This window comes from Trachurus trachurus, assembly GCF_905171665.1.
Source record: "Trachurus trachurus genome assembly, chromosome: 16".
Taxonomy (NCBI): domain Eukaryota; kingdom Metazoa; phylum Chordata; class Actinopteri; order Carangiformes; family Carangidae; genus Trachurus; species Trachurus trachurus.
The window spans coordinates 30,080,761-30,103,398 of NC_139902.1; the positions used below are offsets into that span (position 1 = coordinate 30,080,761).

Below are 22,638 nucleotides of genomic sequence, written 5' to 3' on the forward strand. Positions count from 1 at the left end.
TTCTGTTACCAGCGGATCATTTCACAGTAAACACACAAACACAATCCGACGGGAACGTGCCACATTGCTGCTCCCTCCTCGTCGTGACTCGCAAAAGTGAAAGTGAAACTTAAGTGAGAGCCGGAGTCCCACCATGCTCCTCAAAGCTGCTTAGTGCCAGTGAAGGAGATACAGACCATAATGATACAGACCCCCTCAGGCCATGACAGAGGTGTCATTCAACCTGTTGTAAGTCGATGTAGCCTACCATCACAAAAGTTCTGAAAATATTATTTGAAGGTTGAAAAGTTCCTTAGTGTTGTTTTAAAGTATTTTTGTTGTCCAGTCAACTGTATTGAACTTAGGATTCTGAAAATTGGTCAAATCCTTGCTTTTGCGAGTAGTAGTCTAGCCGTGTAAAAATATTGAACTCAAACTTAACATTTTACCCTTAAATCAGAGTTACCTCTGTCTGTTTGTGCATTGAGGCAAAATCTAAGCTGGCCATACAACGCAAGAAAGGGGTAACTCTCATTGGTTCTAAAATGGTAGTAGCCTGTTGTACAGTAGGGCGTGTTAAACATTGTATACACAGGAAGAAAGGGGTAACTCTAGTTACGGTGTTCTCTTGTTGTTTCACTGCAGTTTTTGGGAGTTACTGTGAAAACCACCCGCAAATATATCCCAAATAAGATAACGTTGAGTCAAGATATTTATCCACATGATGTAGCAGACCTTTAAAGTCCCAAAAATGTCAAAATCAAATTTTTGTAGGGCAGTATACTGTATACTATATGAGTTCAGTGGTGTCTCTAAGGATTCCAGTCATGTACCATAGATATTTGATTGTTTTCTGAGTGTTTGTTGTGGTTGAAAGAATTGCCCCCATGTGTTAGCGTTGTGGCTATCGCTAGCGCCGTGTAGCCATGGTGTAACTCCGGTTTGACTGCATCAATTTTACTCACGTTTTCTGCTCCAACCAACACTGGGTGACCATCAGGACAACGATTTAGGGGTCAAAAATGGCCGGAATTCTCCTTTAACAATGAGCCTGTCTTGTCACTCTGCCGGTACCGCGGTCACACTGTATGTGTTACAGGATTGATTAAAACACACAACGTAAACAATGTGACTGTAAATACATGTAGATACTGAAGGAGGAGGCAGAGACCAGTGGTTTTAGTTTCTGTTTAAATCTAATGGCTGATTGAATTCATTTTGAAATGATTCATTGATTTCTGGAAACATGTTTTTCCGTGGACCAGATGGTTTTGAGGAGCTGCTACGGATCATCGTCGAGTCCTTCTGACCTCAATTTGTTTTGATGCTACATGTGTTCACCTCTGTCCTTCACCACGTTGAGACTGAGGTTTGTTTTGCTGCTCAGTCCGAACGAAAGGGGCGTTTCCTTGGACAATGTGACGCTGGTTTTTATATTAATAATAATAATATATTTTATTTGGTTAAGTGCTTTACAGATGCTCAAAGTCACTTTACATAAGAACAAAGAACAAACATACTACCTTTGTTGCGTGAACAAAGTTTGGATACAATAAGTGAACTTTTAAAACAGCATTTAAACCAGTGCTGGACACATAATAACACATTAAAAGCTGGTTTGAAAAAGTGAGTTTTGATGTGAACAGCTCCCGATGTGTTGGAGGAGTGAAATCCATCTTTACTTAGGATTTTGTGCAAAGTTAAGTTCATTAAATTAAACTTTTATGAATGATAAGTGTGAAAATTAAAGGGAAATCACGCTCTAAACTTATAAAACTAGCAAAAACATGACTATTATCCAGTGACCTTTCTGCAGAGCAGCTGACTTTAACTCAGCAGAAGAAATAAAAGTTTCATGGGAAAAAATGAAAGCTTTTCAGTCTGTAGGCTACCTAATATTGGAAAAAGGTTGAACATGATTTATTTTGGTGATTAACTCTTTAAATAATGACTCATAATTATAACAGAAGAAGAAAAAAGACATGAAGCCAAAAGAAAAAAATAATAGTTTTAGGAGTTTTTTTTGTTGTGAAGAAAAACCCCGACACACTTTGAAGAATTGAAGGATGAATCTTGAAGTTTATTCTGAGCGTCTGAGCAGCTGGAAGATCCTTCATCATCTGGTGTCAACAATCACTTTTGTTTTTCCAGCCTTTCTCTCTCTTTCTCTCTCTCTCCATCACACAGACTCACACCCATGTACGCAACACACAGCCTTTCTTCTCCTCTCTCTCCTCCTCTGCATTCTGCACACACACACACACACACACACACACACACACACACACACACACACACACACACACACACAGGCGTTGGACAGAGTGGGTGTGTGAGTGTGGATGCTATTTGCTCAGCTCTTATCAGTCTCTGTCGTCTGTCTGGCTGTCGGAGAGAGAGAGGGAGTCGGTCAGTCCGACCAGACGCCGCTACCTTTGATCTGACTCACCCACTCCTCCTCCTCTTCCTCCTTCTCTTCCTCTTCCCTCCTCCTCCTCCTCCTCCTCCTTCTCTTCCTCTTCCCTCCTCCTCCTCCTCCTCCTCCTTCTCTTCCTCTTCCCTCCTCCTCCTCCTCCTCCTCCTCCTTCTCTTTCTCGTCTTCCTCCTCTCCTCCTCCTTCTGCTCTTTCTCTTCCTCCTTCTCCTCCTCCTCATCGTCCCTCACACCCTCCTCTCTTCCTCATCCCTCCTCTTCCTCCTCCTCCTCTTCCCTCCTCCTTCTTTTCCTCTTCCTCCTCCTCCTTCTTCTCGTCTTCTCCTCCTCCTTCTCTTCCTCTTCCCTCCTCTTCCTCCTCTTCCTCCTCCTCCTCCTCCTCCTCTTTCTCTTGCTCTTCCTCCTCTTCCTCCTCCTCTTCCTCCCATCCCTCCTCCTCTATCTCCTTCTCCTCCTCCTCCTCCTCCTCCTCCTCCTCCTCCTCCTCCTTCTCTTCCTCTTCCTCCTTCTTCTCCTTCTCCTCGTCCTTCACACCCTCCTCTTCTTCCTCTTCTCTCCTCCTCCTCCTTCTCTTCCTCTTCCCTCCTCTTTCTCTTCCTCCTTCTCCTCCTCTTCCTCCTTCTCCTTCTCCTCCTTCTCTTTCTCGTCTTCCTCCTCTCCTCCTTCTCTTCCCTCCTTCTCCTCCTTCTCCTCCTTTCTCTTCTTCTTCCCTCCTCTTTCTCCTTCTCCTCCTCCTTTCTTCTCTTCCTTTTCTCTTCCTCCTTCTTCTCCTACTTCTTTATGGTGAGGTGTGGGTTTTAAATACATAGATAAGTCTGTAGTTGGGTAGAAGGAACAGCTGATAATGTCCTGTGTTTGGTAAATAAAGTGTGGTTGTAAAAATCAAAAATCAAAAAAAATCTCCTACTTCTCTTAATCTTCCCTCCTCTTCCCCCTCTCCTTCTCCTTCTCTTCCTCCTCCTCTTCCTCTTCCCTCCTCTTCCCCCTCTCCTTCTCTTCCTCCTTTTCCTCCTCCTTCTTTTCCTCTTCCTCCTTCTCCTCCTCCTCCTCCTCCTCCTCTTTCTCTTCCCCTTCCTCTTCCTCCTCCTCCTCCTCCTCCTCCTCCTCCTCCTCCTCCTCCTTCACACCTTCCTCTCCCTCCTCCTCCTCCTCCTCTGCTTCCCTCACCCTCTCCTGTGTGCAGATGTAAATGTACAGAGTGTGTAAAACAGACCAGTTCTATCATAAGCAGCTTACAGCACCATGGTACAGTAACCCCCCCCCCCCCCCCCCCCCCCCCCCCCCCCCCCCCCCCCACGCTGCCGTCTGTCTGTGTGAACCTCGGTGCCTTCACTGCACTGAGTCTGGATCAGCACCTGCAGCCTGTTCTCTCTCTCTGTGTTCGCTCTTTGTTCCTCCGTGATCTCACTGTTTAGATGATTATTGAAACATATATTCTCTGTTTGGCTCCTTTAAAAGCTGCTGCTGCGGTAAAAGCAAGTCCAGCTTCCAGAGTCCAGATGTTGAACCACTGTTTCTTTTTTTAAAGTTTACGTACGTCGGTGTGAAAACGATGACAATCCCCGTCTTTGTTTTAGAAATAATTCCACGTTTCATCGATGGGCAAACTGTGTGCGTGTGTGTGTTTGGGACGTGTGTGTGTTCCATCATCAATCACGGATCATCATCAGTCCGCCCGTGTGTGTTTGACAAGCAAACCGACGATAATGAACTCCTCTGAATGGATCATTGACAAATCCAACAACACCCCGAAAGAGGAAAAAACAAATGCAGCCAAGTGAGAATAAACTGCTCCAAGTTGTGACGGATGTGACTGGGACTCCACCGGGGCAGCTGGGAGATTTATCATCTCCACGCAGACAAACACAAATGTCAAGATTTATGAGGTTATTTCGCTTTTTTTAATTTTCTTTTTAATGTTTTAAACTACTGTGGTGTTTTATATCTACATATTATTAGGTTTAAGACTGTATAAGCAGGGTGAACTTCTGAGTCTAAAAGTCAAAGTTTTATAGTTCAAAGTTGGAAATTTACAAGAAAAACAGTTGGATCAAGTGGTCGACTATAGTTAGGAAGCACCTCCCATGTTGGCATATGCACGCTGATCGCCAGTTCAACTCCCGACCGAGCCGCGCTCTCTGCTTCCCTGTCTCTCTGATCAAATAAAGACAAAAAAAAATGCAAAAAACAAAACACTTGGATATTCTCCGACATTATGAAGTCACAAATTTATGAGTAAAAAAACTATCTATCCATAAAGGAAACATGACAAAACTTTGGCGAACCTTGTTGAAAAGAAAGGAAGATTATTTTAACCCTGAATAGAACAAGATAAATAATAAAATTCTGTTCTATTTTGGAAATGTTGCATATTCAATATTATCAAATATCAGTCCAACCCCTAATCTATAATAATTGAATCAGGAATCATAAGTGGGAAGAGAAATGTAGTGAATTTCTGAGTTTAAAAAGTCAAAGTTTTTAAGTTTAAAGTTGGAAATTTACAAGAAAAACACCTGGATGTTCTCCAACATTATAAAATCACAAATTTATGAGTAAAAAAAACAAACTAGAAAATGTTTTCTTTGAAGGAAGAAAACACAAAGACAAAACTTTGGCAAAGTCGAAGAGATGAGGCTTGTTCCAGGAAAGAAAGCACAGTTTTAGTTTAGTTTAGCCCAGAATAGAACAAAGTAAAAATAATAAAATACTGTTGCTATTTTGGGAAATATTACAGTACCATATAAGATAAAATAATATAAGATGCCTTTATCGTCACTATATTTAAAACATTAAAAGAATTGCATCTGCCCATCACAGTGGGGTTTAGACAAAACACAAAAAACACAATAAAACAAAAAAAACAAGCAAACATGGCATGCAATATGAAATAAAGGGCACACTATTGCATGTATACAATATTAAATAATGTTTGTTGAGATATTCAATATTATCAATTATCAGCCCAAACCTAATCTCTCATAGCTGCATCAGAGCAATTAATTTAGTTTCCTAACTTGCAGCTGAGACATGACTCGACCGTATGTACGTACATTAGGTTGTAGGTTATTTATCACCAGGTCAGATCTGAAGTGAACGCGTCTGTAGTTGTTTTCAAAACCGTTCACGGTCTCAGGATTTGGACACGCGCCAGAAAAATGTCATTTCTTTTCCTCCAAACAAAACCACCCCCCCCCCCAAAAAAAAAAAAAAAACTGCAGCCGTCATCCATCACACACGAGCGCTCGCTATGTTTTTTTTTTTTTTTTTTTTGAGAAGTACTGTACCACTATGGATTGTGAATTTATGATTTCAAGATGTGTGAGGCCGGTTTCTCAGGCGAGCGCAGCGCCATCCGTTTACCCCGAGCCCCTGAATCAAACTGACCACTGCTCTCCTCTCGGTGATTCATGATGCGTCCATGCACAAGCGTAATGCCTTTTACCACACTGCATTTTTATCTGCTATATATATAACGTACGTGACCTCCACCACTGCTAATGCAAACACGATGCATGCAGGCACACCGCAACACACACACACACACACACACACACACACACACACACACACACACACACACACACACACACACACACACACACACACACACACATAGACACCGTGTTTCCTGTAAGTTCACGGCAGCTTCCTGTATTTTTATGCAACTTATACATTTCATTAAACGGCACATTTTAAACTTTATTTTTTTACATTTTTTGGCTTTGTTTTATCCAACTCCATAGATTTTAAAGGGGAACTCTCCTCCTCTGTGCTGCTAACCCTCCTCTCCTCCATGTGCATTTGTTTTCAAATCAACCCAACGTTATTTATCATCTACCATGTTACCATGTGTATATCTGTGTAGTCTTATCTGTCATAAACAAGTAGATTACGGGTTACGGAGCGCGTTACGTTTGTGTGGCGGTGCTGCAGAGACGAGAACTGGGACACTGGGTCGGAGGCTCTGATCTTACAAGGTTGGTTTTCAGCCAAGAGACGCTCCATTCTCCCTGGAACTAGTTACAAGTCATTCGCGTTAAGCAATAATGAATTAAAAATTCCTTATGGAAACAGTAAAATCTGATTAAATGTCATGAATATCGATAAAAAAAGTTAATACGGTCGATCTCATCAGATTCTCTCTTCATCGATACAAAGTTAATGCGACAAATGCTGATGGAAACAGTTCTCTGCCGGATAAATCTGCCTTTAACTTTATATAATAATATAATAGCGCAAGTATGACTCGGTGGAAAACGATTCGATACACCAATATGATCGCAAAACAGCACATGACGTCATTACGCGCAGCTTTTTATTCTGCTTAAAGGTCGTAGATGGCAACGCACTTGAGCCGGCATTATTCGCATTCATATTTTTTATCAATTTTGAGATAATTTGACCGACAAGTGGATGGAAATATGGTTCATGAAGCTGTTTTAATTAAGTCACAAATGTAGCAGATTTAAGGTAAAAATCCTGCGTAGTGCCCCTTTAACATTATACAGATTGAATCTTCACTTTCCATGAAGGCGTAGATCGTTTTTTTTCACTGTGTTTACATGCACCTACTGTAATGTAAGCAACAAAATGACCACGAGGAACCTGTTTTCTGTAATTGGGGTAAACCTCCCGGGTTTCCAAGGGCAACCACAACATCCCTGCTTTATAACTTTATAAGCAAAGAAAAAAAAAAAAAAAAAAACAGTCGGAAATCCTGGAAAGCTGGAAATTGTGGTGCACCGCTGACTGGTTTCTGCTGTGGTGTTGAACAGGTCACAGTGTGTTTCAAGGTGTCAGTTTGTCTTACAGCTGATTAACATACTGTAACAGTAACACACTGTACGTGGACGACGTCATCAACCACTCGTTTCTTAGGTTTAATTCCCACTTTGGGGATTAAAACACCTTAATTAGGGAAGTGGTTTTCCATGGGCAGCGGTCGCGTTAATGTTTGAACAGACAATGAAAAACACACCGACAGAAACTCCAATGTAAACCAAAGGAAATTCATTCATAAAAAAACAAAAAACTGGGTTTTTTAGTTTTTTTTAAAGTTTTTTTTCTTTCTTGGCCGCGGCTCTCAGCAGTCGAGTGTTTATGTGGAGGATCAGAGGCTTCGGTGACTCACTGCACCGTCACATTCGCACCACTAAAGAGGCGCTTTGTTTACACGAGTTTAGGTGGCGGTCAAACGGGTCAGATTCAGAAGCTTCTCTCACTCAGAGCAGACACACACACACACACACACACACACACACACACACACACACAGCTTATATAAATACTTACACATCCATATCCATGGACACATAAGCATAAACACATGTACATGTCAGCAGCGTACTGTTTAAATATAGACACACACTCAAAGTGAAGTAGCTCCGTGTGTGTGTGTCATTGTGTCGGTCGTCGTCTCAGCTTCAAAGTTAAATTTAGGTTTGACATCATAACTCAGAGTCATGAAATTACCTCAGGTCTACTGTAGATGTTGATGATAACTACTCACAACCCCGTTATGAGTATATGAACTTTATATATTTGCTAAAGTTTAGCATCTGAGAGCTTCTTATTTTTCTTCTAGCACATAAAGTCGAACCATAACACACAATAACAGAGGAAGTGATGGAGTCGGTCTCTCTGCCAGGTGAAATGACCGTTTCTGTTAAAACCAGCGTTAAAACGTCTGTTTCTGGTTTGAACCAAAAAAAGCATCAGAGGAGAAACTGACCTGTTGTTCACACAGCAGCAGCAGCAACAGCAGCAGCAGTTTAACGACTTACAGGTTTAATATTATGATAATAATAATAATACCTTTATTCATGTAGCACCTTTGAAAACACAAGTTTACAAAGTCACAAATGCCATAAAACCATAAAGGTGCGTTCACACCGGACCTTTTATTTTTGTCGCTGTCGCTCGTGTCGCTCCAAAAGAATCACTCTGTCACTCAGCTGCAGTCGCTCGTCACTTTGGAACAATTCAACAGGTCGCTCTGACGACGTCATTCAAGCGATTCCAGTGAATTTGACCTCGCTCCGAGTCGCTCTTTTCTTCCCGTTTGTATCGGTCCAGCGCGGCCGACATTGTAGCTGCTGCCGCTGTTTACCAGTTGTGGAAGTCCCACAAGCGCCGTACAACAACGTCAAGCCGGCTTTGCTCTGCCGGACGACAGAGCGAAAAAATCTCTCTGTCGCTGTGTCGCTCGGCGCCCCAGCGATTTGTCGCCTGAGCGATTAAACGCTCAGTCGCTCGTTTGCATTGACTTAAAGGGACAATGAGGAGTTTTGGAAAAGCGAAGTGTTTTCTCACTACATTTATGAGCCTCCGCACCGTGAAATTCTTTGACCGGCGCAAGACAGACTCATGTTTTCATTCATCAAGAATTAAAGTCAGAGGTTGGAAGACGATCACATACCGTCGTAGTTCCCACCATAAACGGAGATTCGGCGGCGTTATTCTCATGACTCGCCGCGAAACCGAAAGTAAAGAAACGCTGGTCGGCTCGACCAGCATTTCCACCACCACTAATAATAACAAAATAACGGTAGAGACAAAACGATATATTTATCGAAAATGGGCCCATTAACAAGTGGTAACGTAGATTCATCCACATTAACGTGAGACTCTTTTATTGTCGCGGAATTTTTCGTTTTGCCGACGGAGAAACTCCTTGTTGTCCCTTTAATATGTAAACAAAAATAAATGTAGACAAAAATAAAAAGGTCCGGTGTGAACGCACCTTTAGAGATGGAGCGCCCACGCAACACAGAAACACATTAGTTTGCAGTAAAAGCAGATGATAAAAGCGAGAAAAAAGCATATGATCATCAGAAGAATAATTAAATTCTTGTAGATATAAATTAAAGAGCACAGGAAAGAAGCAGGGAGATGAGAATAAACTTAACTTCTACTCTCTTTAAGGTTTAAAGAGTCGGAGGTGAGGGAATGTGTTATGTCACTAACCTGTCCTCACAAGCTCAGAAAGACGTGTGTGTGTGTGTGTGTGTGTGTGTGTGTGTGTGTGTGTGTGTGTGTGTGTGTGTGTGTGTGTGTGTGTGTGTGTGTGTGTGTGTGTGTGTGTGTGTGTGTGTGTGTGTGTGTGTGTGTGTGTGTGTGTGTGTGTGTGTGTGCGTGTGTGTTTACGTCAGATTCTTTTGTCTTCCTACACACAGAAATCTGGCGCTGCTTTCACCAGTCAATCAACGGCTCTCTGCTGCGAAACATGAGAGCTACACACACACACACACACACACACACACACACACACACACACACACACACACACTTTCTTTCTTTCTCCTCCTCCTCCTCCTCTCCCTCCTCCCTCCTCTCTGACCCCTCTCTGTCCTGCTCTGGCCCAGAACGGCCCGGCTCAGCTCCGCTCCGTCATCTGGCCTCAGACCAAAAGTGTTTTAACGCTTCGTCGTCGTCGTCGTCGTCACAGGAAAAATGATGAAAAGAAGAAAATTAACGTTGGTTTTTAATTAACGAACTGAGTCACACGGTCGAAGCGGACAGACTCTGGTGATGGAGAGCAGGAGGAGGAGGAGGAGGAGGAGGAGGAGGGAAGAAGATGAGGAAAAGGAAGAGAAGGAGGAGAGGAGGAGGAGGGAGGAGGAAAAGGAGGAGAGGAGGGAGAGGAGGAGAAGAAGCAAAGTGAGGAAGAGTAAGAGGAGAGGGAAGATGAGGAGGAGGAGGGAGGAGGAGAAGGAGGGAAGAAGAGGAGGAAAAGGAAGAGAAGGAGGAGAGAGGAGGAGGGGGGAGGAAGAGGAAAAGGAAAAGAAGGAGGAGGAGGAGAGAGAGGAGGAGAAGAAGCAAAGGGAGGAGGAGTAAGAGTAGAGGGAAGAGGAGGAGGAGGAGGAGAGGGAGGAGGGGAAGAGGAGTGGGAAGAGGAGGAGGAGAGGAGGGAGAGGAGAAGGAGAAGCAAAGGGAGGAGGAAGAGGAGAGGGATGATGATGACGAGGACGAGTAGAAAAGAAGAGAGAGAGGAGGAGGAAAAGGAAGAGGAGAGGAGGAAGAGGAGAGGGAGGAGGAGGACGAGGAAGAGAAGGAGGAAGAAGAGAAGAAGAAGCAAAGGGAGGAGGAGGAAGAGAAGGAGGAGAGGAGGGAGAGGAGAAGAAGAAGCAAAGGGAGGAGGAGGTGGAGGAGGAGGAGGAGGAGAGGAGGAGGAAGAGGAGGAGGAGGAGGAGGAAGAGTAGAGGGAAGAGGAAGAGGAGGAGGAGGAAAAGGAAGAGGAGGAGGAGGAGTGGAGCTGCGTGGTCTAAACCCTGCTACAGTATACTATACTACACACAGTGATATGAAGCAGTTAAAACTACAACACAATAACAAATGACTTCCACCACTTTTCCACTGCTGCTGCTGCTGCAGAAACGTCCTGCGCTGCCAGAACTAGAGAAGTTACAAAGCACCGATGGAAGATGGATGATGGTGGATGGTGGTGGAAGATGTGGATTACATCTGGTTTAATAAGACCTGAAGTTTACGACACTTAAAGGTTTTATTCAGCGGGATCGTCTTCACCGATAAAACTTTATTTGATTTAACTCTGACCTCCTCTGTCCTCGTACGAAGCCTGAGAGGCCGAGGCAGAAAACACAAGGTGGTTAGGTTGTTCTAGTTTTAGAGACGTAAACACATAAAGGAATAACTACAGGTGCTGTTAAGTGACGAATATCTCTTAGAATAAATAAAAACATATCAAAGGGATGTTATTATGACGTCTAAAAACCTCTTTTGCTGCGTTTCCTCCTCCTCCCATCATCGACTCTGCTTTTATTTAAAAACGTCAGAGGTGCGTTGAAGTCGGGATGGAAACGATGACGTCGTAGACCGTGTTCACACGCAGCCAGGTGTTTATAAAAACTTCTAAAAACATTTTCCTCCTCCGGTTTCAATGATAACATTGATCATTTTCACAAAAATCTTCATCCACACAAACTCTTTTAAACAAATGCACCTTCCAGTGTCGACTGTATTCACTTCAATTCACTTCACTTCAATTCAATTCAATTCAATTCAATTCAATTCAATTCAATTAGCTTTATTGGCATTAACAGAAATGTGTTTTTGTCAAAGCATTTTACAAAAATAAAATAAAAGTTTTGTATCTGTCTATATAGGATCTCACAGTACCTGACACCAAAGATTTTTTTAAGTTTTCACCTGAATACATGCAAACACAAAACCACAGTTTTCTCAAATCTCAACTCAAATTCAAATTTCATTTATAGTATATCACATTTACAGTAAAACAACCTCAGTTGCCCAAAGTGCTACACAACATAAATATAATCAAATGCCAGCAAGAAAACAACATAAATGACCAACATAATACAGTTAAGACGATAAAAACAATCTCTAAAATAATGTAATATACAAATAAAAACCATACTAATAACAAGATAAAAGTCAAGGTGTCTGTCTCAACTTGATCTGAAAGCCAGCGAGAAGTATAGGTCTTTAAAAGTGATTTAAATGTTGAAATAAACATAAATACACATTTAAAAAATAAATAAAAACACATTAAAAGAACATTTGACCTGCCTCCACTATTAGTAACATTGATCATGAAACAACTAAAACACTAAAACATCTGGACGCAGGTTGTTAGTGTTTTAAAATAGAAACCATAGCTGCAGACAGTATTTTTGGATCATCGTTAATAATAAAAAAAACTTTCATTATCCAGAATAAAAATCACAATAAAATCAAATAAACGTACAAATCATGTTTTTCTTTTTTTATATAATGTTTCTCTCATGCTGCGTGTGAACCCCGAGCTTCTGTTTCTCCTTTTCTACCGTTTCACATCATCCTGTGATGTCATCTACTCTAATGACTCATTTCATCCTGCACTTCTTCATACGTAACATAAACAATACGGGAGAAAGAAAAAAAGACGAGGAGCAGAAGCAGGATTAAGGAACAAGTAGCAGAGACCAGAGGAGCCGCATGCTGCAGGTGTCGTACCCAGAAAACCTGGCTGCAATTTAACACAAACACTATACTGTAGCAACCGCGTTAGCAACAACAGAGCTGCTGCTGCTGCTGCTTCCACACCTCCACTGTCACACACACAGACAAACGGTGTAAAAGCTCATTTCTAAATTTCTCTGCAGGGATTTGTCACGAAGCATTTTACATAAAACAAAGATAGATAGATAGATAGATAGATAGATAGATAGATAGATAGATAGATAGATAGATAGATAGATAGATAGATAGATAGATAGATAGATAGATATTATTAAAAGACACTTATACCAGTGTTTCCAAAGCAGTGACGTGTAACGAGTGGCACTAAATGCAACAAAGACAATAATGAAAGTGATGTAGAGTGTGTGTGTGTGTGTGTGTGTGTGTGTGTGTGTGTGTGTGTGTGTGTGTGTGTGTGTGTGTGTGTGTGTGATGGAGGGGGGAGGAAGAGGAGGAGGAAGAGGAGGAGGGGGGAGAAAGGGGGAGGAAGAGGAGGGGAGGTAGCGCCTCCTGACTTTTATTGTTATTCCAGTTTTTATTCGTCTCAGATGGCGACTCAATCCCCCGTCCACCACACACTGCCTCCTTTGTTCTCTCTCTCTCTCTCTCTCTCTTTTCTCCCCTCCTCTCCCTCCCTCTCTCGACTCTCCCCTCTTTTCTCTTTTCCTCCGCCGTCCACCTTTTTCCTCTCTCTCTGCTTCCTCTCCTTCATTCGTCACGCTGCGCCCCGATGTCTTCATTTCCCTCCTCCTCCTCTTTCTTTCTTTCTTTCTTTCTTTCTTTCTTTCTTTCTTTCTTTCTTTCTTTCTTTCTTTCTTTCTTTCTTTCTTTCTTTCTTTCTTTCTAACCCTCTCTCTTTTTTCCTTTCCTTCCCCCTCTGTCTGTCTTTTTCTATCTATCTATCTATCTATCTATCTATCTATCTATCTATCTATCTATCTATCTATCTATCTATCTATCTATCTATCTATCTATCTATCTATCTATCTATCTATCTATCTATCTATCTATCTATCTGTCTCTTTCTTTCTTTCCCCCCTCTGTCTGTCTTTTTCTATCTATCTATCTATCTATCTATCTATCTATCTATCTATCTATCTATCTATCTATCTATCTATCTATCTATCTATCTATCTATCTATCTATCTATCTATCTATCTATCTATCTATCTATCTATCTATCTATCTATCTATCTGTCTCTTTCTTTCTTTCCCCCCTCTGTCTGTCTTTTTCTATCTATCTATCTATCTATCTATCTATCTATCTATCTATCTATCTATCTATCTATCTATCTATCTATCTATCTATCTATCTATCTATCTATCTATCTATCCCCCCCTCTCTGTCTCTTTCTTTCTTTCTTTCTTTCTTTCTTTCTTTCTTTCTTTCTTTCTTTCTTTCTTTCTTTCTTTCTTTCTTTCTTTCTTTCTTTCTTTCTCTCTCTTCTATCTATCCTCTCTCTGTCTTTTTCCTTCCTTCTTTCTCTTTCCTTCTTTACATTCCCTCTTTTCCTCTCTCTTTAAATCTCCCTCTTCCTCTCCTTCCATCCATCCATCCATCCATCCATCCATCCATCCATCCATCCATCCATCCATCCATGCACACATCACGTACTGTATCCATAGTTCATCATCTGGTTTCCAGTCTGTCGTCCTGTTCTACAAACTGCTGCCGACCTTCATGCTTAACGTAATGTAGCTCCTCTACGTGCACATACAGTAATATAGTTGGTGTCAGTGTGTATTTAAATGAGTTGTACGGGCAGTTAATTGTTGCACGAATCATTTCACCACGACATGAACCGTTTTTCATCGGCAGTGCCAACGCAAACTCTGTTTTATTTTATTATTTTTTTTCCATTTCCGACCAAATAGATTTTGTGAACTAGTCTTTTTGAAAGATGGTGTAGCCAAACCATCATCATGTGGAAAACAAAACACTTCACTTCAGACGAGTTGTGAAAGTAAAAACTCGACCTCTTTTATCTCCAAAGTCGTTGTTGTCGGTGGTGTTGTTGTTTAAAGACGAGACCCTACACGGCGATCCGACCTGATCCTGACCCGCAGAGGGTTAAAGGTCGGCGTTTAACACACCGCCAGAGACGGTCACCTCAGATTCCCTTGTTACACACACACACACACACACACACACACACACACACACACACACACACACACACACACACACACACACACACACACACACACACACACACACACACACACACACACACACAGGTGAAGCAGTGGCAGAGCAGGAATGTGTCCGGACAAATTTTTTACCCTCCACTTTTGTTTTTCCTCCTCTCCATGTTTTGCTTTTTTATATTATTTGCACATGGCAAAGAAAGGACACACTCTCACATACAAGAACACACACACACACACACACACACACACACACACACACACACACACACACACACACACACACACACACAAGAACACACATGCCCCTTTCTCCTTGTGAGGTATAGATCCACATCTCCACCCTTCTTGACCTGTGACCTCCTCCAAACAGTCAGTAGTGGCTTTAACCTGAGCTGTCAGTTTGTAGAACCTGAGCCCTGAGGGGAAGCTGCAGCTCTGCACCGCAACACCAGCTCCACTCCGCTCGACGCACACGCTGCCATTTAAAGGGATAGTTCACCCAAAATTGAAATTTCATTATCATTATCTACTCACCCTCATGTGGACTAAGGGCTGGGAGAAGTTTCAGAGTCCTCCGTGGCTTCTCTGAGTTACAGGGGGTCTCGGCGTAGCAGTGCATGTCCATATAACGGTTGCAAATGGATACCAACTGTCTTCGTAACAAAAAGACACACCAAAAAACATCCAAATACCTCCATGCTGCTCGTATGTAATGTCCGTCTTGTATTGAAGCCCTGAAATGCAAAATTGTCCCAAAAAAAATTAAATAAGTCTATATTTCAAGCTTGATTGTAGCGGAAGCTTCTTGAAGTTCCTCTTCCTGGTTCATCCAAATTTGACAAACCAGGGGCTTTCGGGGCTTCAATACAAGACGGACATTACATACGAGCAGCATGGAGGTATTTGGATGTTTTTTGGTGTGTCTTTTTGTTACGAAGACAGTTGGTATCCATTTGCAACCGTTATATGGACATGCACTGCTACGCCGAGACCCCCTGTAACTCAGAGAAGCCACGGAGGACTCTGAAACTTCTCCCAGCCCTTAGTCGACATGAGGGGGAGTAGATAATGAGTGAAATTTCAATTTTGGGTGAACTTTCCCTTTAAACTTGTACAAGTAAAAATTAAATGCAATTTAATGTCAAACAGAAAAACAGCATGTTGCATGTGTCAGTCTTTGCACTGCAGTGAAAACGAAGCTTTAACAGGTCATCTTAATTTTTATTTCAAGTATTGCAATACCATAGTTAATCGTTACATTTGTGCTTTTATCAACTATTTTTTAAAACTGTTTCCTTCTGTTTAAGAAAAAATGTGCAAAAATAAGTGAGAATACAAAGTAAGTGAGGTAAAAAGTGAAGGACAGAGAAGCAGCAGCAGATTCTGCAGCTCTGCTCGGCAAAAGCTGTAAAAACCTTCTGTCCTCTACTGTACCTGCTCAGAGCTCAACACTGCAGCGCAAGATAAAAACGCACACAAAAACATAAAATTCAGTCCTATAACACAACATAAGTGCACTTATCCAGCCACACCCTTTGCACCATCATCTCTCTGACCTTCCCTCAGTCTCAGAAATGAGGCGAAATATAACTTAAAAAGCAAACAATGCATGATGAACCTGCTCAGAGACATTTGTTCCTTAATGTTTTTAACTTCAGAAGTCACAATTGAGCATCGGACAACAACTATTGGCCTGGTTCATCACTTTTATCAGTGTATCATGAAGATTTTTCCTGAATTTTGCAGCTCGTATGAAGTTTTTCTGCAGTTGTGCTTTGACCTTCAGGGGCCACCGTAGTTTATACATCAATATTACGTTCAGATTTTATTTCTATACTGTTACAACAAGCCAAAAGAAAAAAAAAAGATTCAATTATGTTTGCATTCACATGTTGTCTTGAAATAGTGCATCTACTGTATGTGTCTGCAGAAGACAACAACACTTCACTGAATGAAGCAGCCTGCACGTGCACGCTCTCAAACCTGAGTGTATAAATAGTAATAGCGGGGGAATTCACGGCGGCAAAGTGGATGAAAGAGAGAAAGAAAAAGAGGGAAATACCAGGAGAAAACGGTGTAGTGGACGGAGGAAACGGAGGGAGGAACCAGGGGATAAATAAGGTGCAGCAGCAGAGAGGCAACGCAACGAAAACTGAAGGTGGCAGAAAGTTATAAAAACACAACGAGCGTGGTGGAGGAGAGGAGGATGAAGAGAAGAGAAGTGGAGAATGAGAGGGAGAGAGAGGAGGGGGAAAAAGGAGGTGGAGGCAGCAGTATAAAGTATAAAGTGGGGGGATTTCAGGCTCCTTTGTGGAGTTTGTTTTGCTTGGCGCTGGTGTTAATGGGTTAATGTGGCTGGAGAACAGTGGGACCAGTCTGAACGGAGCTGACCTGTCCAGATGTGCCCCAACACATGATGACAAGCCAGAGAGAGAGAGAAAAGAGACAGAGATGGATAGAGAAAGAGAGAAGGGGAGAAGGGGAGAGGGATTACTCTGTGTCTTCTTTGGTGTTGTTTGTTGGTCTTAATGGGCCTGGGAACACTTAAAGCACTTTAACCAGTCTGACCAGTTTGACCTCCGGGGCTCAGAGGTTAAAAGCCTTCTGCTGACAGACAGCACCGAGATGGAGGGAGGAGGGAGGAGGAGGAGAGGAGGTGAAATGAAAGGAAAGTGGGAATGAGAGGGAGATGGAAACAGAGAAAAGACACAGATAAGAAGAATAGAAAGTGTTAAGTAGAGCCTGACGATACATTTAATGAACTGATAATTGATTATTGCAGATTTCATTTCATTTTGATTTATTCCATTCATGGTTTACATACTTCACATGGTTGCACATATTTACATAATGAATGAATGAATTATTATTTTAATGATCACACAGCCAGGCTGGTGGAATTTGCTTCCAGTACAGCTTACAGGTTCCAAACATACTGTATAGACAAACACATACACATAGTACACATAGTAGCAGTAAACCTTTATTTAACCAGGCAAGGCTTGCTAAGAATACATTCTTGTAGGGCAATGGCCTGGTTAAACCTCCTAAGGGGCAAGGGAGAGGGGGAGTATAACATTAAAATATAGACAATAAAAGCACATATGACAACAGTGACACAAAAAGGAAAGGAAAAGAAGAATAGAGACAGTATAGGCCTAACATATAGCAATGACATACAACAAAATGACAGTTACCATATATAGTCACCATAAATGAAAAGGAGCAGGATGAAGAAAAACTTATAGTACCTGCCCCTTTCTATTGTTATAATTGCATTAGCTCAATATCAACTCAAATATTATACATTATAGTATATCCAGGTAAAACCAGGTGTTTAGAATTAAAAAATATATGTGATACTTTAATTTAATATTGTTTATTGATTATAATACACTTATAGCTGAGTTGAAGTTCAAGGACTAATCTTCATTTTTTACTTCAACTTTATTATAAATATCAGAAGAATATCATTGTTGTAAATGATTACAGTTTCCTTTTGAACGTCATTGTCATGAATAATATTTATTTAAATCCTCAAAAAAGACACTGAAAGAGAAAATCTCATCTACAGAGATTCAGAGCTGTCAGTTGGAAAAACACATTTGTATAAATTTAACAATTAACAAAAAAGACAATTAACATGCAGCTTTTAGAAATGAGTAAGAGCAATAATTATTAATTAAGCGGTGGCTACTAAACTTCTGTCAAAATTGAAGTCATTTTGTATATTTTAGTTAAAAAAAAGGTTTCATTTCATGTTTTTATAGCTCATGAATTTGTTTTTGATGCTTGTCTTTTAAAATTAAGAGCTACATCTTAGATATTTGAGTTTTTTATTACCTGTATGATGTAGATATGTAATACTATAAACTAACATCCTGTCATTTCTACTTAATTCTAGTGTTTGACCTTTAACCTTTGCTCCTCATGTCAGAGGATCTGCTGCTTCCTCTGAAGCTTCAAATGAACACGTCAACAGATAGAAGTGGTTGAAGTTAATATATAATATATAATAATGTGTTTTATTTGTTACTGTTGCTTGTTTCTTAAACAGAAATTAAAGCAGCGACGCCTCAAAGGTTCAAGGTTCAATATTCAGTTTTATTTTCTTTATATAATAGAAAAAGACAGCAGGTGAAGGAAGTGAGTGACTCTACAGGGTCTGTTGGTTTGTGGAGGGAAAGAGAAGAGCTAAAGATGAGGAGATAAGAGATGGAGAGAGGGAGGGGAGGAGGGGGAGGAAAGAGAAGAAGGGAGGAGGGAGGTGAAACTGTCAGAGAGAAGAGAAAGTCTCTCTGCTTTTTATCGTTTATCTTCTCCTCTGTCTGTCGGGGGGTCGTCGTCTCTCTTTCCCTCCTCCTCCTCCTCCTCCTCCTCTGTCTATCCTCAGCTCGAGAGGATGACTCTTCTGTCTATCTTAAAGGGATAGTTCAACATTTTGGCAAATTGGCCCATTGCCATAATCCCTACAGTCATAGCAGTAGGTTTGTTACCTTTAATTGTCGGTGCAAGCTGTTTTTAGAACGGCGGAGCAGAGCCGTGAGCTGCTCAGAGCTACGCTACGGAGGGTCATTATGGGATTTCTTGGTTTCCCTCATTAAAACTCATCAAATACACAATCCAACAACTCCAAAACGCTCTGGTGGACAAGTTGTGACCTGCACATTCACCACGCTATGAGATAATAACACAACGTTACCACACAGAGTTGTTTTAGAGGGAAATTCATGCAAAACCGCTGATGCACGTTGCCTTCAGGGACAGTTTTTCATCAAGCAGTCTCTGCATTTCCCTCTAAAACAACTCTGTCTGGTAACGTTGTGTTATTATCTCATAGCGTGGTGAATGTGCAGGTCACAACTTGTCCACCAGAGCGTTTTGGAGTTGTTGGATTGTGTATTTGATGAGTTTTAATGAGGGAAACCAAGAAATCCCATAATGACCCTCCATAGCGTAGCTCTGAGCAGCTCACGGCTCTGCTCCGCCGTTCTAAAAACAGCTTGCACCGACAATTAAAGGTAACAAACCTACTGCTATGACTGTATAGCGCATACGGCAATGGGCCAATTTGCCAAAAATGTTGAACTATCCCTTTAATGATTCTAATGATTTATAAATTCACATGTTTTCCCTCTCTCTCTCACACACACACACACACATAAAACACACACATACTTGGGGCTCAGTCACCTGTAACAGGTCGAGCTCAGGAACATCACGCCCCATTACACCACCACAGCGCCCTGTGTGTGTGTGTGTGTGTGTGTGTGAGTGTGTGTGAGAGTGTGTGTGTGTGAGCATGAAGCCATTAGCTGTAATATATCCTTTCCTCTCTGTCTGTATTTGATCCCTCTCTCTCTCTCTGTTAGTCTTGGGGTATTTGAAGGGAAGCTACAAGTCATCGCCCCTCTCCCATGCTACATATAATTTCACTATTTTGTGTTTCAGTGTGTGTGTGTGTGTGTGTGTGTGTGGAGTTAAAGTTCTGGTTTATGTTGTTAATCCTCTGTCCTCACCTCGCCTGGAGAAGTTTAGCATAATCATTGTGTGTGTGTGTGTACATGAAGGCGTCTGGTTAGTATTGGGTTTGCTGCATCCTGTCCTGTCCACACCTCCAATCAAAACGCTGACTCTTCAACTGTGTGTGTGTGTGTGTGTGTATGTTACTGTGTGTGTGTGTTTCGTCACAGCTGCTGTGTTTCCTCGTCCGTCGTCGTTCGGCGTCTTTTCTGCAGCTCAAAAAACTTCACTTAACAACGTTTTATAATGAGTCAAAGGGGGAAAACTGCAGTGATTTAGTGTTTAGTTCACGTTCACTTCCACTGTGACTCACAAGAGGAAATAAAACAACATGTCTGAGTCAAACTCACTAAACCGGGGAATCCTACACTTTCCATAATTATAGTAATTAACTTTATTTATACAGAACATTTCAGAGCTGTGCCTGAGACTGGTTATTGATTAAAAAAAAAAAGATAATCAAGGTCAGAAATTCTTTATTAACCAAATATATGAATAAAATAAAAACACAAAGTGAGTATAGGAGTATTAGGGCCACATTGAGAAAAACAAAAGAAAACAAAACACAGACTTCCAGAATAAAGTCGTACATTTCCTACGAGAAAAAAGTCATAACATTACAAGAATAAAGTCGCAAATTTACGACTTTAAATTCTTTTTTATTTGTCAATGTGGCCCTAATACTCCGTCGTAATATTAGATAGATATAAATTCCGAATTAAAATAAGAATCAATGTAATAAACCAAGTTTAAAGCACAAAGGGATAAAACAGGAACAACATGGCCTTTCATTCAGAAACATTCAACTTCAGCTTCAGTCCAAGAAAAAGTTTTCAGATCTATTTTAAGCTTCAGCTGTAATGTTATTGTGTTTTTTTTATTTTTATTTTTTATGTTTTCAGCAGCGTTCAACGATGAGATCAAAGAAACTAAACGTTTTACCTTTTATAATGAGTAATATCAATGTGTTTTTTCAATGAGAACAGATTATGAAATTTGAAGTTTTAAAAAGTGTAAACCTGAGCAGATATTCAACATTTAAACCTCAGCGTCTCCTTGTCGGCTCCAATAAAGATATTTTGAAGTTTCAACACAAGCCATGTTTCCATCCAAAGTGATTCGAATTACTGGGAAATGCGCATTAAAAGAAATTCAAATCATGTGTGTTTCCATCTACGGACTTTGCACCCCCCCCCCCCGGTCTGATTTGAACACATTAGCGCGATTTAGCGCATATGTTTATTACCGTCATAACGCAAGGAGGAACTATGAAGAACTGTGCAGTAACATCATTATGAAGGTGTGTGGGGGCTTTTATTTTGCACAATTAATTACATGTAGCCTAGTGAAACCCTGATGTTATCTTGTGAGTGAACTGCAACGTGGGAGCAGATGGGGTGAAAGTGGCTATGTCACACTTACTGTAATTCGCATACAGCTGTTTTCATCCCATTCGAATCAACCAAAACCCGGCCATAGCGAGCGTATTTCAGTTTGTGCGAATCAGGGGATTTTAATTCGAATCACGGCGTTTCCATCATAATGTTCCGATGCGATACATCTCGATGCGCATCTAAACAGCTGATGGAAACGCAACTACAGACTCATATCTTATTGACTTGTGTCTCTTCTCTCTCTCTGTCTCTTCAGGATTGGGCTCCTCCGTCGTCGTGGAGTTTGCAGCGTTCCTCAACGGCCACTATCCGCCCGCCGACCTGACTGGAGACATCACCGTGTCCTACAGCTCACCCACAGGTACCACGCTGCTACACACACACACACCACACGTTTCACACTGCTGGTTCACGAGTGTGTGAAAGTCGACGTCCAATCAGAACTCGACTGGCTTTTCTCCTTCCTTTCCTTGTATTCTTCTTCTCCTTCTTCATGTCCTAACCTCCAGGATTCATCTCTGTCTCTCCTCATTTCATCCTTCACTCTGTTTGCCATCACGCCGACTTCAGACTTACTGTAGTTTTATTTCTGCTCCGTCTCGTCGTTCCACCTTCAGAGCTCTGACAGAGGAAACGCGTCCTCCTCTCATCATCAATCATGACAGTTTTATGTTTCGCTTAGTTTGTCCAAACCGGTGTTGACATTAAATATAACTCATAGTTATTTTCTTTTTTTTCTGGAGTTTCACGATCACAGGAGGAAACCGTGGAAACAGAGACGGCTCTGTGATATTTTATATTTTCAGACGACATGTCTATAGGGGTCGATACTGTATATCGTCCTCAGGTCTCCAGGTCGTCGTGCAACAGTTTGATTGAGCTTCTTTGAATTTTGCACAAACTTTCACTTGGACTCCAAGATGAACTGACGAGATTTTGGTGGTCAGAGGTCAACGACTTCACCGACAGCTTGTGTCTTTCATAACCGATTGTTAACTGATCAATATGCTGCAGTTTACAAGGAGATAACTCAACATAACGTCCTGTTCTTCAAAATAAAATAATCTCTTATTCCAGGCGTGTCAAACATACGGCTCGCAGGATGAATTTGAAATTGCACATACAGTATTTTAATTGAGAAATTTCAGGTTGTTCATAATGTTTTGGGAAAGGA

The 22,638-nt window shown here is 41.3% G+C and overlaps 1 protein-coding gene across 1 annotated transcript in view; it reads left to right on the forward strand.

Annotated features, from left to right (window-relative positions):
• Positions 1-22,638, forward strand: part of bbs9 (Bardet-Biedl syndrome 9) — a gene marked incomplete at both ends in the record, with an annotated part of 251,222 nt that overhangs the window by 41,718 nt on the left and 186,866 nt on the right. The window contains one exon of the mRNA XM_083990340.1: positions 21,721-21,825. Coding sequence (XP_083846466.1) covers positions 21,721-21,825 — 105 coding nt within the window. The remainder of the gene's footprint in view (positions 1-21,720; positions 21,826-22,638) is intronic.